Source organism: Henckelia pumila, chromosome 3 (assembly GCF_033568475.1).
Source record: "Henckelia pumila isolate YLH828 chromosome 3, ASM3356847v2, whole genome shotgun sequence".
In the NCBI taxonomy this organism is placed as follows: Eukaryota; Viridiplantae; Streptophyta; class Magnoliopsida; order Lamiales; family Gesneriaceae; genus Henckelia; species Henckelia pumila.
Window position 1 is genome coordinate 198448992 of NC_133122.1, and position 19786 is coordinate 198468777.

General features: G+C 31.4%; 2 protein-coding genes and 2 pseudogenes across 2 annotated transcripts; all 4 read left to right on the forward strand.

The window, feature by feature from the left end:
- Positions 1 to 7924: 7924 nt before the first annotated feature.
- LOC140893500 (agamous-like MADS-box protein AGL29) lies at positions 7925 to 8538 on the forward strand. Its single transcript, XM_073302570.1, has one exon. The coding sequence runs from the start codon at positions 7934 to 7936 to the stop codon at positions 8534 to 8536; it is 603 nt and encodes a 200-aa protein (XP_073158671.1). The 5' UTR covers positions 7925 to 7933; the 3' UTR covers positions 8537 to 8538.
- Positions 8539 to 13909: 5371 nt separating this feature from the next.
- LOC140886109 (agamous-like MADS-box protein AGL29) lies at positions 13910 to 14540 on the forward strand. The gene has a single exon (XM_073292615.1). The coding sequence runs from the start codon at positions 13923 to 13925 to the stop codon at positions 14529 to 14531; it is 609 nt and encodes a 202-aa protein (XP_073148716.1). The 5' UTR covers positions 13910 to 13922; the 3' UTR covers positions 14532 to 14540.
- A 3723-nt stretch (positions 14541 to 18263) lies between these two features.
- On the forward strand, positions 18264 to 19101 carry LOC140890336 (major allergen Pru ar 1-like; annotated as a pseudogene).
- Positions 19102 to 19753: 652 nt separating this feature from the next.
- LOC140890337 (uncharacterized protein At4g18257-like) overlaps positions 19754 to 19786 on the forward strand; it is a 2051-nt pseudogene continuing 2018 nt past the window's right edge.

Sequence of the window (19786 nt, forward strand, 5' to 3'; positions counted from 1 at the left end):
ATCGATTTTTAAGTTTAGCCCTTTTCACCAATCCTCGCACGGTTTCGAATTCACCAATATTTTTACTTTTCCCCTCCCTAAATTCATACATAGAACCAATGCTAGTTTTCTCTTGGTTTTAAGGTCCTTAATTATGTATGAAATCTAATTATTCTTGAAATTTTTATTACTTTTTTGTTTTTTTTTTCCATTTTTCACTTCAATTTGAATGTACTTTGTCCGTTCGTGTGCTGCATATATGTATGTCAAACAAGATAAATGATGGAGATGATTTCTCTTTTTTCAAGTTTTCCCTTCCTTAAATTCATACATAGAACTAGTGTGCAGCGTTGAATTTTTATATATATATACATAAGCAATGGCTTTATTTATATTTTTCTTCCTTCATTAAAAAGTGGTTGATGATTTGTTTATGTTCTTGGTGGTTTTGTATGGAATACATTGGTTTCTGCTTGTTGAACAACATGACTTATTTAATTCCAAGAACATATTCACTTATTATATTAGTATTTATTCATCCATGAAAGCAAAAGATACAGCTCCTTGTGCACTAAATTAAATTTTTTTTTTTAGAAGCCACTAAATTAAATTATTGGTGCTTGATTTGCGAAAATTTCAAATAAGATATAAAAGATCAAGAGCAAACACAATAATTTCACATTCAGAACATACTTTTATATATGTGCAAATTTATCTTGCACATTCAAATTTTTTAGGCTAATTACATATATTGGTCATATTGATTAATTATTAATAACATTCTTTTTTTTTGTTGCAGTAAAACAAGATTTTGATATAGCTCTATTTCCTAAATGGTGGTGAACCCTTGAATTTCAAGTTTTCTTTTATTTTAATCATAATTTTTTTAATATAAATTAATGAATATCAATTTTGATTTTTTTTTTTGTGAATTGTAGGAAAAAAAACGTATGTTGTCTTCGTCGGACGTAAACCTGGTGTATACGAGACATGGGAAGAAGCTCATAGTCAAGTCAACAAATTTAGAGGTGCTTCTCACAGATCATTCTAGATCAATAATGAAACATCAAAAGCTTTTCATGCATATATAGAGAAACAACACGCATCTGCTTCATTTACATTTCGCGAAGAAAGTTCACGTACAACTTCTAGCGCATCTTCAAATAGAAATCCAATGAAGATGAAAAGTTAGCTGAACTAAAATATTTACTCTTAGATTTAGAAAATGAGAACCACGGTCATGTATTGAGGGTTGCAGCGATAGTGGAATAGATTAAACAACTAATAAAATCTCTAAAAATCAGTGTCGATCAGATATCCTCAGTGTCACTTCACCTTTTACGCAGCAAATTCAACAGTCACAATACAAAGACAATAATGGTGAAGTCCAACAACAAAATCCAGAATCTCTCTAGTAGCATTCATACAACAAAGATACAATCATTTATAATACGCTCAATATCAAGGCTGGTTGATCTGTCCTTGTGTCCATAAGTCGCTGACCCTGTCAATGCATTAGGGCTGCTTGTGCACCACCCATCATGTCAATTGCTGATATGGACACAAGGCCAGATAAAAAACCATCGATGTTGGCACAAGATTCTTACAATAGAACCAAAGAAGGACCCATATTCTCAACGCTCAATATCATAGGCAATACACATGTCAAAGGAAAAAAAAACTCCTAATTCAACAAGAAGATAATTGAACAAAAGACATAGAATTAGAATTATATTATATCATTAAACAAGACCCGAAGCCAGTCACAAAATTAGTAAATTTCTTCGATAATCCTACAAACTTGATGCAAAGGAGCACCTAAGATTTCCCCCACATATCAACATAAATACTAATATGTTAACTAATTTTGAGAGCCCAGAAAAATGTTTCTTGAACAATCCAGTAAAGAAACCAAATAGATATATGTAATTCATGAAGCCACATGCCAAAAACAAAGGCAGTAGTAGTAACTCGGACCACCATGAATCAACTTCCTCCCTACAACTCGTCTCTCCCCATAATTTCTTCTTAAAAGATTCTTGGGAAGAGTTAGAATTGACCACGGGATTTTCTGGTGAAGACGATGACTGTCCAACTCTATCTTGAACACCTGTGGAAGCTCGAAGTCGTGAGGCTATTGTGAAGCTAACACCACCTTTTACAAAAGCAGGTGTATGAATGTTCACTGATTGGTTAACTTATACCAATACAAAAAAAAAAAAAAAATCACGTCAACCATGCACTAAATAATATATTTTACTATTATGAATAATATTAAATTAAATATTTTAATTAACTTATATTTATCGAAGATATTAAGCATGAACTCCCTTCAATATTAACCCCAACCTGTCGTGCTCTTGTCACCTGTATATAAGTACACACAACTTCAAAATATTTCTTAAACAAGAAAAAAAATAATACAATGACAATCATTTTTCATTTTCGGTACCTGTAGTTTTTTTTCTAGTACTGCTTTGCTGTGTAATGGACTCTTGTTGTACCTATTCTTGTTGTTGGATGTTTTCAGTCCGGTTCTAAGTCCTTTTGTTATGCCCAGATCTACCACAAAGTTTGCATTTGGTTAATTTCTTTACACCTCTCAATTTATTTTCAGAAGGAGGGGGCTCATCTGGTTCCCTTCTTCATAATTTTGTCGGTCTTCCAACTTTCTCTTTGTAAACCGGAGGCAATGGGGGTGCCAAGTCACATTGAGGCCACAATTTTGGTCCATTGATAGACATGATTCTTGGTTCGTAACACCTTTTATATGTTTGTACCAAATAATAAGGATGCACATGTCTCTGGATCATCTTTTTTGCACCAAATGGCACATACATCGTGCTTGCAAGGAATCCCTGTCAAATCATACTTCCTAAACATGCAAGACCTGCTCAATATTTGGTAATGCATTTTATCTTACTTCATGGGAGAATTAATAACTTATAGCCTCCACATAGACCTTTTACAGCACATCTTTGATCTTTGAATAAAGCCGACCTTTCCATTTCTCAGCCTTTTCTATGTTTTTTGAAATCTGCCCATCAAAAGATTTTGTATTGTCTCAAGCATCTCAATTATTGGCTTCTCCCTGACATCTAATATGAAGTTGTTAAAACTTTCGCACATATTGTTCAACAAGATGTCTGATTTAGGAGTGGTGCTAAAATATGCCTTGGACCAGTGTCTTGCAGGTTTTTTTTCCAGCCATTCATACGCTTTTGCATCAATTTCTTTCAACTCAGCCATGTGCACTTGAAATTCTTAAATTCAATTGTCGCCTTTGCAGCAGCCTAAAAGGCAATCTTAACTACCACACTCTTGAATCCATCACGTTTTATATTGCTTTCTAAATTTCTCAAACAAAATCTATGTTTAACATCAGGAAACAAAGATTCAAGTGTAGGAATCAAACCTTTTTGCTTATCTGACATAAATGTCCAAGTATGCGGATCATTGCCAACACCAATGTCTTCATCTAGCCAAAGAAACCATGTCCAACTATCTTTTGTTTCACGTTTAACCATTGCATAACATTTTGGAAATATGTTATTAGTCGGATCTAGCTCCACAACCAACAAAAATTTCCCACCATGTTCCTCCTTTAAGAAACATTCATCAACATCAATGATACGCCGAAAAACATTATTAAATCCCTGATTACAAGCTGAAAAACAAACATATAACCTTTGAAACATTGGACCTTCATCATCCTCTGTCAACTTCAAAACTACAATTGCCCCAACATCGGATTTTTCAATTTCAGCGCCCTTTTTTAGCCACGTAGGTTGTCTTTCTCGAAAAATCTGACCGCTGCATGATAGAAATCTCTTCCCTAAACTCATAGTGTCCCAATTTAGGATTTGTGCTGATTTTTTTTTGGCAAAAGTCTTTCCCAATTAAGTTGAGTTCACACACTTGTTTTTAAAATCCCGAACGCAATGACTGTGACATCCGTCAAAATTTCTTATTTGCCAACAATTATCATTAGTCATCTTCGCAACATGGACATTGCACTTAGCCCAAATCCGGATATTATCATTTTTTTACAAACTTCACAGCCCTTCCTTCTCTAATGCAGTAACTTTCAATTGTGAATTTTGCTTTTTTTCTTCGAACTAAAAAACTTTGGATCAAACAACGGATAATTTTTTATATCATCCTCGTCAGACTCATAAATACTATTCAAACCGTCTCTGTCTGCACAAACATCTTTTTCACTATCCTCCTCCTGCATCTTATGAAGCGGATCATCTGTTTTTTCTCTTTCATGAACAATCATTATTTCATTGGTAACAAATGCATCAACTAACCCATGATTTTCTACAAAATCATACTCATTGTTATCAAAATCAACATTTTCATCTTCATCTTCTTCATTGTTTTGACCATCTAAGTGTTCAATATATACTTCAACCTCATAGTATATCGGAACATAGTTCTAAGATTCAACACATCCGCATCATTTTCCAAGTACCTGTCTTTATTAATAGCACTTCCGACTTTGTGCCAAAATCTAAAAGACTTTTTTATCTTTGAATCCGAGCCCTTCCATAAATCCCCACAATTCAATCATTCCAAGCTTATCAAGATCGACAGAGTTAAAATATTTAGAACTCCCTCCCGATGTATTCATTATGTTCTTCACGATATTTGAATCTTCCATTGTAATATATCTTAATTGTAAAGTGATCTGGTTCTCCAATTCATCTTAAATCCAAAAACAAAAAAAAAATTATATTATTGAGAAAATGCCTCATAAATTTTTTTTTTGTGATAATTATAACAACGAATTACCGTAATTTGGAGTGTTTTTTGTTGAGAAATATTACTTTGTCTGGACATTAGAAATTCACTCAATCACTTACTGTGTAAAAGCTACACGAATGAAAATAAATCACAATAATGATTTAAAAAATAGTTAATGATTTAGAACATTACGGGCGACCCTTTTGGTTTACTAGAACTATTTAACTTCACAAAACACAATACAATATCACAAATTGATTTTCCAAACTATGATAAACAAATCATCTCCACCCTTTATCTTGTTTAACATACAACACATGAACGGACAAAGTCATGCATTCAAGTTGAAGTGAAAAGGGAAAAACAAAAATTAATAAAAATTCCAAGAATAATCGGATTTCATATAGAATTAAGGACCTTAAAACCAAGAAAAAACTAACACTGGTTCTACGTATGAATTTATGAAAGTGAAATTAAGTAAAAATCAATGTTTTCATAACCGGACCGGTGATCGAACCGCTTTACTTAAAAAAATGGTCCAACCGGTCGGACCGTTTTAACCGGACGGTCGAACCGAAAAACCGTTTATATAATTTAATATAATAAATAATATATTTTGAAATTTTAAAAACTCAAAAATTATATAAATAGACATAAAATATATATTTAACATAGTTGAAAGCTAAATAAATATGTAAATATATTTAAAATATCAATTATAGTTATAAATTATTTAAAAAATAAATTATTTATTTTTTAAAAAACCAATAATTATTAAAATATTTTTTTAAATGAAGTATAAATTTAAAATAATAATGTATTTATATATAAAAATATTAAATCTAAGGTTTAAAAATAAAAAAAAATTAAATTTTCAAAAAAAAAATAAAAAAATTCGAAAAATCGGTTCAACCGGTTGAACTGGTTTTCCGGTTCTTGGCCGGTCCAACCGGTTCTTGACCGGTTTTGACCTGTTTTGACCGGTTGGACCGGTTTTTTGGTTTTCGTGGTCGGGCCGAACCGGTTCCCGGTCGAACCGTCCGGTCCGATCCGGTCCGGTTCTGAAAACACTGGTAAAAATATTGGTGAATTCAAGCCCGTGCGAGGATTGGTGAAAAGAGTTAAACTTGAAAATCGATTAAAAAACAAGTGTTCATGGTTACCTTGACCTTGCGAGGATTGGGTGAATCGAGAGAATGGCGAGCTTCGAAGCTTTGGAATTCTGCAGATGAATGGTGGAGGCCGATTTTCACAGGAGAGAATTAGGGCTTGAGCCGAGGAATTGGGAATGAGCTCTTTTCTTGAAGAAGAGTAAGTATTCGACATTCTCCGTTAGAATCTAGCTACAAATTGAAGGAAACCAAATGAGTAAAAAAAAACATAAAAATATGGGACTAAATCGGGTCACTAAATTGATATAGGATTAAACCGAGAACTACCCAAAAGATATGGGACTAAACTCAGAATTGTCCCTAATTTGCATGAAAAATTACATATTTAGTCATAGAAATTGCACGATTCTCATTTTTGGTCTAGTCGTCAGTGAATTTTCGGTATTAGTACGGTAATTTGTATTTTTTTCTATTTTAGTCATTTTCTTCACTGTGTTGATGTGATACCAAAAAAATGTTAATCTAACAACGGACATTGTTATCTTGTCTGATGTTATATTAACACTACACTGAAAAATTACTAATTGATATATAAAACAAAATCAAGCCAGTGAAGTAAGACTATAGATATGATAATAAGACCACAAAAAGAAAAAAGGAATTGCAAGCTACGTACAATTAAGAAAATGTAATTTCTCATATTACATTCTCATAGACACCTTAAATTATGTAATTGAACTATTTGATTTACATAAATTAAATTGACTCTTTAATCTTATTTTTGAATAAAAGCTAAATACTAATTATTTTTTATAATATAAATGTGAAACATTAAGTTTTATTGTCTCACACATTGTAACATTATTTTTTTTGTCATTAAATTTAAAAACATAAAATTTAGTTGAAATCGATTCAAATTAACTAGCTAGAACTATATCCAAGCGGTTCGATTCAAAACTATTCTAGTGTACTCCTGCCTAGGGGTGCAAACGAACCGAATCGAGCCGAATAATGATAAAATTTTAAGGCTCGAATTCGACTCGATAAGAGTATATTCGAGTTCGAGCTCGATTCGAAGTTCGATAATTTCAAATATTCTGGCTCGAGTTCGGCTCGAAATGAAGTTCGAGTTCGAGTTCGGTTCGAAATATTCGAACTTATTCGTGAACTATTCGGATATTATGGTTCGAAAAGCTCGAAATGTTCGAAAAAGTTCGAAAAATATTTATATTTATTATATAATTATATTATATTAATTATTTATTAAGACTCGCGAACTATTCGCAAACTATCGAATAGAGTAATTTCGGCTCGAGCTCGACTCGAAAAAAAGTTCGAACATGTTCGAATTCGGCTCGAGTTCGATAAGCTCGAATACGAATCAAATATTTATCGAGCGGGCTCGTAAAGCTCACGAACATGTTCGGTTCGTTTGCACCCCTACTCCTGCCAATGTTAGGAGTACTGGACCTATGCTACAACGAGAGCAACACGTTCCACGTGTGATCACACGTCCGTTGACTAAGTGGTCGCTCGTGGCATCCATTCAGTCTATTTTACGCGTAAAAAAACACAAACTATTTACAGATTTTTTCCATCTTATTTTAAACATTAAATCGCAATTAATAGCGTAAAATCTACGATACAATATCGATGTAACCTACATTTATGAAAATTTTAAAAATACTTTTTTTTCTTGGTCAAAAATATATTTCTTACCTCGCACCTTTATTTTTATTTTTTTACATAAAAACCTATTGTTTTTAAAAATAAGGTAAGATAAAGTTCCAAAACACAATTTTTTTTTAATGTAAATATATCCTACAAACTGACCCAATTTTCTTTTTTGAGAAAAAATGAGATTTGCCTTAAAAGCTTAAACATAGAGTCCTTACCAAATTTTCGGAAAGCATTCCTAGAATTTATGGAAAATCTTAAAAAGAATCCGAGTTGTATTATGGTAATCCAACCTAGATTTGTTGACATTAATTATATATTATCATCGCCTTTACTCACCATGCACCAAAACGCCTATAAATTTAGTGCTATTCCACACACTTTTCTTCACACAAATCACCCCAAATTCTTCCTCAATGGCTCCTCCAAAGGGGAAGAGGAAGTCAATGGGGCGAAGAAAGATCGAAATGAAATTGATAGCAGACGAGAATGCTCGCGTGGTCACCTTCTCTAAGCGCCGCAACGGCCTTTTCAAGAAGGCGACCGAGCTTTCTACGTTGTGCGCGGCCAAGATCTCCATCATCCTCTTCTCCCCGTGCAACAGAGCCTATTCATTTGGAAACCCTAACGTGGACTATGTGGCAGACATGTTCTTGAACCACTTTCCCATGCCGAATCCGCTGAGTTTTGACCGTGGGACGAACATGCAGCATCTGAAAGAGCGGTGCGATCGAATAAATGAGGAGCTGGAGGTCAAGAAAAGAAAGGGCAAGGAGATTGAAGAGGGTCTCGAGAGCTTTTCGAGCCGAGCTTTGATGGAGGATCTGGGCTCCCTCGATTTCGCTGCGCTGAAAGATACTAAGAAGAAGCTGGAAATGCTCCGAGACCAGGTGACGCGGAGAATCCATTGGCCGGGGCCGGGATCTGGGGAGGGTTCGAGTCATTTTGCTGACTTTAGGGTTTCTGGTTTGGAGGGGAGAAATGAACCTCCAATCCCATCGGATTGGTTGAAATTGTGAGCTGTGGCAGACTATAAATATATAGCTTGTCTTTGAATAATCTTTATCATGAATAAAACTAGCTATCAAGTTGTTTTTCTAGTCATGAAATTAAACATATATACATGCTAAAAAATCAACACAAAAACTCTCGTTAGACGGATACATGACGAGTCAATTTCGTGAGACATATCTTTTATTTGAGTCACCACCGAAAATTTATTACTTTTTATTGTAAATATGAGCAGCTCGAGTTGACTCATCTCATGATGAAGAAAGATCCGTAAGAATATCTCAAAAGAAATTTACTCAAAAAACAAAGAAATAAAAATTTGGCTAATTAAAGTACCTAAAATTGTAAATGATATTCGGAAAATAATAGAAAATAAATGTTTTTTTTCCTTCTCTTATTTTACAGAAAAATAAAACTTTCAAATATGTTCTTCATTTTCCTATAGTCGAAGGAAAAAAGGAACATTTATTTTTTGCAAATCTCATTTTCGGCTTTATTAATTGTTCTAACTTTCGGTGCGTATAATTTCATATCGATTGCTTAAAAAGCACGCGAACATATGTGACAATAATTTTTCTCCCAATAATTTGTCGCATTTAGTTTTGGTCAATTAAATTTTTAAATTTTTGTCTTGGTGCACCATCTTTTAATTTATAATTTTTTGGACCAATGACTGACATGATACATGACATAAATGTTGACATTTTATGATCTCACATCAATACTTTCCGATACTACATCATATATCACTCCGTCAAAATAGGAGTAAGACCTCACTATTTATCTTGAGGAGCCTAATGGAATATATTTAGTTTATGTTATATATGCATAATATTCTTGTATATTTTGTATATTTTATTTTCTTTTATATCTCTCTTAATCTTTTATCTTTCTTATGTTGTATCGAAACATATCATGCTTTATTCTTTGAGATATATGAAAATTGTATTTTCCAATTAATCTCTATTATAGGTGAAAAGTATTCGACCTATGAAAATTCTTATTTTTTATGTTCAAAGAATTATTTTTCAACATAAAAGTACGTACCAATTTTCGTTAGTAATCATATGAAAAAATAGTGTAATATATAATGTTGATTTGAGTAAAAATATTACTTTTTATGTAATGCTCGAGTCTCGACGCGCGACCCATCTCTTGTTAAATAGCTGCACAGGAGACCGACTCTTTTGTATTTGAGTTTTCATGTTATTGTTCTTTTTTTCACAAAAAGAATATTGTAAGATCGCGCGAGGAATGAATATTTTGGAAAAGAAATTTGGTAATGAAGAAACCTAAGTTAGTTATTCTACACATCTTTTGCTTTATATAATATGGTATCGTCTTTACATATGTAAATTAAAAAGTATTTTAATTTACTAAAATTCAATTATTCAACCGTGGATATTGAAAAAAAAAATTCAATACTAGAAAAATAAAATTAATTGTACTAATAGATATATTTTAAAATATAATAATTAAATTCCTCTAAACTTTGAACAATTAATTTTGTTACTTAATTATATTACATTTGGATTGAAAGCTTTAAGTGGATTTATTCAAATTGATTGTACGCATTATGCTCAAAATTATTATGAATGATTAATTTGAAACTCCTATCTTTCCCAAGTTTTTTTTCCCTTCAATTTCAAATCATGAAATCTTTTTTAAAAAATCAAAATAATTTCATTCAAACACAACCCCTAATGAACATAGAATCTTTTGTACCTACATCTCTTGTTATACATGTTATGTATGGTGTGGAACAAAAATCGAAATAATATCTAATTAAAAATATGAAATCGAAACCATTTTTCAGTTTTGTTATTAAATTTAAAACATGATCTAAAATGGGGATAATTTTATCATGTCTTTACATGCACTACCCAAATGATGTATTTAAGGGTGGAGATTTATCAATATTTCTAAAATTCACTAAAAAAATAGTAGGACTCACGTGTATTGATAGATCTCAACCCTTAAATCTTCATTGAGCAGTGCATGATGTGCATGTAGGATCTCACTTAACCTAAAATAGTGGACTTATATACTGTTCAATTTTGGTTCCTTAAAATGAGGAATCAGAACTAAAACCGTAAATTAACCTTAAATAATTTAAGATCTTATAATTTACACGGAAAAGTACATATTAAGTAATATAACTTGTATGATTTTCATTTTAGTCCAGTTTTCGGTCAATTTATGATATTACTTAACTATTTTGAACTTTTCCGATTTTGGTTTTTTTCGTCGGAATATTAGCGAGACACCGATTAAGTTGACTTGTTCAAAGACATTAGTGTTATATTTGATGATGTCACGTTAACACGCCAGTGAATTGAATGAGTCATTTAAAAAAAAAATAAAAAAAATAAAAGTTAGTGAAGTACTAAAAATGTGAATACGATAATATAATGGAGAACGTGCAAGATTCAAGACAGAAAAAGTAATTTTCCATAATTGTATGTATAGACACCTTAAATTATGTAAGTGAACTATTTGATTTATATATATATATATATATAAACTAATTAAATTCTTCTCAATCTTATTTTTTAGAACAAAACTAAATATTACTGTTATTTTAGAGCACAACTGTTGAACATTTAGTTTTATTGTCTGACATATCGTATTGTTTTTCTTTTGTCTAAATTTAATTAAAACCATAAATTTTATTTCAAATCGATTCAAACCAGAACCATATCCAAGTGGTTTGATTCAAACCTATTATGGTAAAACGCCATCCAATTATAAAATGGTGAATAAAATTGGAATTATCCTAGTACTCCTTGAAATAAACGGTGTACGTGGTTGGTTATATCCTTTGTGTGATAACACCACAGACAACACAGTGCAGCAAAAATTTAAAGCGTAAATAAAATATAAGTAAATAATTTTGCACGAGTATAAAAACTCGTACGGGTGCCTTAGGGCTAAATATTACTAGTAAACGTAAAATCAGTCTTACAAAGCAATCCTAGTAATTTTAAGAAAAGTCATTAAATCCTAAATTTCTCAACAAGTTGAGAAATCAAACTTGCATCCTAAAATACAATAGAGTATAAAAGAAATTGGATACAACTCACATAGCCTAAATTGAAGAGATAGAAAAGATCTTCAACAACACAGTTTCCACAGTGTTGTCTCTGATATCTTCAACACGAACGGTAACACGGGGACATGCAACAACGATGGTTGCAAACCTTGCTTCAGAGTTCTTCAAATTCTTCAACAGAATTCTTCAGAGTATGCGCAGTGTATTATCGTCTAAAGTCTCTTCTCATCTTGTGCGTTAAATCCCCTTTTATAGATTAGCATTCAAATTTTGAATATTTCCTTATATAGAGTCCTACATGAATAAGAAAACATATTTTAGTAGAAAATAAACTCTATCAAATCTTGTAAATCAAATCTTGATAATATCGAATTATATTATATCAAATAATCACCTTATCAAGACATGATTTAAACTTGGCAAATATATCTGTAACATAATCGATATATACTCAGGATATTTACCATAAATTTTATCTTGTCTAGAAAGCAAAATCTAATAATATCAATTAATACAAGGGCCGAAAATATCAAGGAATAAAATTTCTTTCACTCCTAGCTACCCATAGTTTTCCATCGATGAGAAAAAAAGAAAAGAATCAAGTAATTACTATATATCACCATTTAATCAACTGTAGATCGAAGAGGGTCTGTGCTACAAAGCGAGCGAGTAACGCGTTCCACGTGTGATCACACATCCGTGGATAAACTGGACCGTTTGTGAGATCCACTATGTTTAAACTAGTGGTGTACTCAAAATTTTCGATCAGATGGGGCGAATTCAATAGATTTAAAAATTTGTACAATAAATATCATATATTAACTTTATATGTTTTTTTTTACTATAAAACTCTCTTAAATTTCATGCTTTGAAAATAATAAATAATATTTTCTTTATCAACTGTATCAAACACATAATGCACCAAACAATTATTTGATCATCTTTTAGCTGATGATTACGAAGTGATGTTTTACTAATTTTCAATATTCAAAAAACATTTTCTACAATTGCAGTTACAACAGATATATAACAATGTCAATTTTCAAAGTAAATATATCAAATAAAATAAAACGATCTTTTTAACAATCTCGCTAATTTTTGCGAAATCAGAAAATTGATTGATACTTCATATATCAAATAAAGGTATGATATTGGTGCTCAAGATGCTCTAACTCTATTAAAAAGAAATAAGATGATAAAACTGAGCAAATTGAAATAATATTTCTTATCATAAGTAAAAAAAAAATAAATTTGATGGATCAAACATGATATACATGACAAAAAATGTGTGTTCATTCAATTAAAGAAATATATATTTAAATTTTTGAAATTTGTCAAATCATAAAATCTTTCAAAACGATATTAGATAAGATGATCTTTTTTCAGTGCTAGTCAAAATGGATGTGACTCTTTTGTTATTGAGGAGGAGGATGTACAATTAAAATTGAAAAATGCTAAGGGTACAACAAATATCGTGTACAAAGATATTTACAACAATTAAGTCGTGAGTTTTGCTTTCGCAAGATTTTGTATTTAATGTATCGTGAGATTTCGATAAATTAAATTCTTGTATTGAATTTTTTTATGTCGTAAGATTTGATGTACGAATTTCGTTGTACCTGTAGCATCAATCATTAAAATTTGTATTTTAAAAAGATATTATACATATAGTACTAAATTTTTTTGAACATTAGGGGGGCGGTCGCCTACTTTCGGGACCATGTAGCTCCGCCATTGCTCTAAACGACGCGTAGGAAAACACCGAGAATTTACAATTATTTTCCTTTCTATTTTAAACGTTAAATCATAGTTAATATATAGCATAATATCTGTGATACAATATTTATGTAACCCACATATATGAAAATTGTGGAATATTTTTTTCTTGGTCACAATATCTCTTACCTAGTACTTTTATTTTATTTTATTTTCCTATTTACATAAAATCCTATTCTTTTTTTAAAATAAGGCAAAACAAAGTTCCAAAACACATTTTCTAATGTAAATATATCTTACAAACTTACTCAAAATTGAACATAAAAGAACCTTTTTTTTTTTTGAGAAAACAAAAAATGTGATTTGCCTTGAAAGTTAAAACACACACACACACACATATATATATATATGTAGTCCTTACCAAGTTTTTGGAAAGCATTCCTAGAATTTATGGAAAATCTTGAAAAGAATCCTAGTTGTATTATGGTAATCCAACCTAGATTTGTTGCCATTAATTCTATATTATCATCGCCTTTACTCAACATACACCAAAACGCCTATAAATTTGGTGCTATTCCACACACTTTTCTTCACACAAATCACAACAAATTCTTCTTCCTCCATATATGGCCCCTCCAAAAGGGAAGAGGAAATATCTGGGACGAAGAAAAATCGAAATGAAATTGATAGCAGACGAGAATGCTCGCTTGATCACCTTCTCTAAACGCCGTAACGGCCTTTTCAAGAAGGCGACCGAGCTTTCTACGTTGTGCGCGGCCAAGATCGCCATAATCATCTTCACCCAGTGCAACAGAGCCTATTCTTTCGGAAACCCTAACGTGGACTATGTGACAGACCTTTTCTCGAACCAGTTTCCCCTGCCGAATCCGCTGAGTTTCGACCGTGGGACGAACATGCAGCAGTTGAAAGAGCGGTGCGATCGAATAAATGAGGAGCTGGAGGCCAAGAAAAGGAAGGGCAAGGAGATTGAAGAGGGTCTCGAGAGTTTTTCGAGCGGAGCTTTGATGGAGGATCTGGGCGCCCTCGATTTCGCTGCGCTGAAAGAGATGAAGGTCAAGCTGGAAAGGCTCCGAGTACAGGTGGCGCGGAGAATCGACGGGCCGGAGCTGGGATCCGGGGAGGGTTCGTCGAGTCATTTTGCTGGTGTTAGGGTTTCTGGTTTGGAGGAGGGAAATGAATCTCCAATTCCATCTGATTGGTTGAAATTAATGTGAGCTGTAGCAGACTTGTCACTGAATAATCTTTTATCATGAATAAAACATAAAAAAAATTCTTCAAACTATATTGCTTAAAATTGAATGGAAATTAATAGAAAAATATATTTTCTCTCCAGCAAATTAAAGCATTCAAATGTTCTTCATTTTCCATTAATAGTCGAAGAAAAAAGAAACGTATTATATTTTAATTAATTAGCAAATATCATTTTTGGCTTTATTGATTTTTCTAACTTTCGGTATAATTTCATATATGATCGCTTAAAAAACACGCGAATGCGAAATTAATTTTTTTGGTCCAATAACTTGTTGTATTTTGGATTTTAGTTTATTAAATTGTCAAACTTTTGTTTTGGTACAGAATCTTTGAATTTATAGTTTTTTTGGACCGATTGTGAATATATAAGTTGGATTTGCTGGCATTCTCTGACTCAACATTAATGTTTTCTACTGCTGCATCAATGCTCCAGCAAAATAGGAATAAGAGCCACAAAAATCAAAGTTATTGTGTTAAAACTAAACTTTTAAACAGTAAGACCAAACTTAAAATCGAACAAATAAAAAAAATTATATTCCCAAATGATTTATAAAAATTAGGTTTTAGCGATAAATTTAATTACAAGAAAAAGTTTTTTTTCATTTATTTTAAATGGAGGTTTAACTTTTTAATTTAACGATACCGTGGGGATTTAGCATATTAACGAAACTTATGTAGGATTTTTTTTTCCCCCACTTTTCCCCACACACATAAATATTATCAGAAAAAACAATGTTTACAAGAAAACCTCTAATATTGTATTTATTTAATTTATTCAAAAAATGGTCACATGTTTTCAAAATTTGTTAATAGGGATATATTAATAAAAAATTAAAAATACTATTAAATATAGAAATTAGTTGCCCCTCAAAAAAATAGAAATTAGTTTATATATTTATGACAACAAGAAATGAAACCTATACAAGGGAGTATTAAAGAATGTTATCCAACGTGTAATATTTCCGTTTGAACAATTATTTTAGGTCATCTTCAACCCATTACGCTATTTTGGTGTCACACTAACTTCAAAATAGTGTAATTCTTGCATCAAATTCAAAACGCATCTCAACTCATTAACTCTAAATTTTACACTAAAAAGAATATTCTCGAAATATTCTTTATTATTTTATTCTCAACAATTAATTTATTTCACACAATATTTTTAAACACAATAATTAAAATATCAATTATATCTAAAATAATATTTTCTATGTAGAAATATTAATGAATTAAAAATTTTAATTACATATATTTTCAGAATAATTTTAAGCATTTTTAAAATTTTATTTTATTTATTTAAATATTTAAACTCATTATTTAATTTATGAATTTTATTTTTATTTATTTAAATAATTAAAAAATAAATTAGAAACAAAAAAAACCCAAAAAAAAAAAAATTAGTGTAAAGCTACAGTGTTGCAACACTGAAGCTTTGCTCCAACCTGACGCTGAAAATAGCGCTGGATTGGAGCAAAGAATGCAACACCATTTTGGCGTAATACACCAAAGTGTGTTGCATTGGAGATACTCTTAGGACAATTATTTATCAAACATCAATCACTTCATTAAATAAATAATAATGATATATATTTTCGTTCATATCTTGTTTTTTAAACTAATTATTGAAAAGGATAAAAATGTAATGGTATCACCTTATTTTAAATTTAATCGATTAAACTAAACAAGTAATTATTTATTCAATATTATTCTATATTTTACTCAAATATTTTAATAATCACCATATTATTTATATATCCATACAATCGTATCAAAATCCATCAACCAAGCTACACGGACCTTTGAAAGATGTCGGTGAACGGGGACGAGTGGAATATGATGATTTTTTTCTTTTAAACAGTTTTGTGCAATCGTCCTCTTGCAAAAAAATTTAAGAACTTAGTTATATGTATAATATATTTTTTAAAATATTAATTTAATTTATATTTTATTAGGATGATCGTTGATGAATGAGTTCGAAAAAAATTTTGTAAGGGATATCATGGTTCATAAAAATTATCAGAATCAGATGTTGTCACAACATCCTACACAACATGCAGCGAAAATATTAAAACGTGAATAGTAACAGCAAACCAACAATAAAAATACTCAAGAGTAAATATGCACAAGTATTAAAGTAATAAAAGTATGCACATGATAAAACAGATTCACATGTTGTCACTAGGTGTTGACAGCATCTTCAATAACACCTTGAGTAACATGCATCAGAATTTATGAAAACATGAATAAAATAGATAAGCAACCAAACAAATCAGTCAGGGTAAAACTTTCACTAGAAAATAATCAAAGAGTTTTACAAACCCTAAAACTAGTGAATTATTGTAAAAATCAATTTTCTCAAAGCATGTGAGAAAATAAAAAATAAAACAAATAAACCAACTCCTAAAAGTCTACTGAAGGTAGACAATAAAATCAAGAGAATAGAGTTGAATTATTGTAAAAATCAATTTTCTCAAAGCATGTGAGAAAATAAAGAATAAAATAAATAAATCAACTCCTAAAAGTCTACTGAAGGTAGACAATAAAATCAAGAGAATAGAGTTGGCCCTTAGATGCCAAAATACGAGAGCAACATTTTTCAATCTTCAATGCTCTCAAACTCTTCACGGCATCTACGAAAAACAATGACCAGAGCTATTACGAGTCCTTCAGCTTTTCTATGATTCTCCAGATCTTCTATGCGTATGCTAAAATCTCTCACAATGTACGCTCAAAACTCTCTTGGTCGTCTCACTCCTGCTTGAGATCTGTCTTCTCTGCGCTCTTTCGTTTTTCTCCAAGCCCCAGATCTCTACGTTTTTCTTCTATTTAAGCGTTTCAACTTATCTCCAAAAAGAGTCTTGATCTTGTTTCCTTAATTCAAACTTGAATCTACAATGATAAAGAAGCAAAGATAAGTTAGAAGATAAAGATATATTATAATAAATGCATAAAATCTCCTACAAAATAATTAACTCAATCAACCATATTTTAAATCTAAGAATATTATATTATCTCAATTCAAATCAAAGCAATTCCTAATTTAAAATATATTAAACATATAAATAGAAAACATAATATTAAATATATAATCTTTCATGAAAAAATATCAAGAAATAATTAATTCCTTTCAGATTTATTTTATTGCGGCTCTGCCAAGTGCCAAGGAATTTATGGATTTGTGAATTGTGATCTAGCAAATAACTAAAAAAATGGTAATTCAGTCAAATAAACATTATTTTATATCTTTTGGCAGCATTGGTATTATTCGTTGTAACTGTATAGAAAGCAGCATCAAAAGTCAAAACAACACTTTGTTTGATACAATTAATAACGAAGCTTTATTCAGACGCATTTTCAAAAGTATGAAATTTCGAATAGTATTTTTGTAAAAATATATTATGAAGTAAATATATTACTTTTTATTATATATTTTGTGTTATATTAATTTCTTAAATTTATTAACTTTACCCCATAATTGAAAAATCTAAGTATGTATACTTGTAGATAGATTAATTGAAGTTTTTTCCGGTTTAGTGAAGACGGTTCAAAATATTCTCCCGCTTTGACCGATTTGCTTGCGCTGTCTTCTGTACTTGATGCTCAAAGTTGTCTTTTTTAAATTCCAGTGAATATATATGACTTCATGTGTCATTGTTTTTAACAAAATAAGATAATATATATAATAATAATGAATGATGGCAGGATCAGTATGCATCCTCGATGTATACCGAACAAAAACAAGCATATATTCATTTGATCATGGCTAAGCTTCACGAATCAGAAAAGATTAAATATTTAGCTATGTTTACAACTTTTAGCATGCAAGAAGCTATTATAAATAGCACGCCATCGCCATAATCTTCTCGACCATCTATTCCAGCTCAAAACCGAAAGAAAAAAAAAAAAGGGTGTTGTTACATTCACAGAACAGCATACTTACGCAGTTTAATTTCTCCAAAAAGAATCTTCAAATCCTCGATCGTGGACCCCCACAACTTCATCCCGAAGATCCTGCCTCAGGTCATCGAAAGCATGGAGTTCATTGAAGGCAGTGGTGGTCTGGTGGACCTGGAAGCATTAAACAAATCAACTTTGCTAATGGTAATTATTTCAACGTCAAAAAGGCTTTTATAAAGAGAGAGTGAAAAACTCTATGTTCTGAACATTTTATGTTATTTGGATACCAACACTTTGATAGAACCCATTTAAAGGATTGATCACGTTTTGCAGGTAGCAATCTCAAAACGTTGAAGTACAGGATCGACGAGCTGAACGAAGAGACCTATACTTACAACTACACTGTGATTGAAGGCGATAACTTGACAGAGTCCAGTACTCGAGAAAATTACACATGAAATCAAGTTAGAAGAGACACTGGATGGTGGTGCATTATCTACGGTGACCAGCACGTATTACACCAAGGGCTATTTTTCACTTAAAGAGGATGACATAAAAAAAGGAAAGGAGAAGGCCTTGGGAGTTTACAAAGCTGTGGAGGCTTACCTAGTTCAAAACCCTGACGCTTATGCTTGAAGAAGATGATGTTTTCTCTTTAGTTCATGGTGGTTATTCTTGTTTGAACTGTGCGGGGTGTGTGGTTTTGTGTTTGGTAATAAGGATCTTTAACTTGCATTGGATCCCATGTTTGTGTTACATAAATTTCAACGGTTATGTTTCTCTCTTGCAGAGATGAAGTAGGTGGTGGCAAGAATAATGCAGTTTACCGCAATTAAAAATGGCATTGCTTTTTACAATAACACAATTTGTTCGACAAATGTAAATGTAAATGTAAATGTAACCATCCCCTGGCCAGTGGCCACCCAGGAATACAAATGAAATGGCATGGCGATGAGTTCAAGATTGCTAGTGAAGAACGCCTGAAATATTATCTGAACATAGTAACATCCAATAAATTTCAAATGAGAACACAGTAGAAGGGGTCCCTAAATTTTGCTGTATTGCAAGAAGCAATTGTGTACAAATCTTCTACTGTAGCGTATACACTCTTATACAACAAATCACGGTCATATATATATATATATATATATGTATACATATACATATAACGCAAGACAATTAGTGATGTCTAAGACAGAGATGTAAATAGTTCCGCACTTCCTGCTGAGATAAATCCAAATAAGTAAATATCAACCACTATTTTATCTGATATCAGCAAGTGCCACCAATGGTTCACGTACTGCGCTTCCAGCAGGTAATT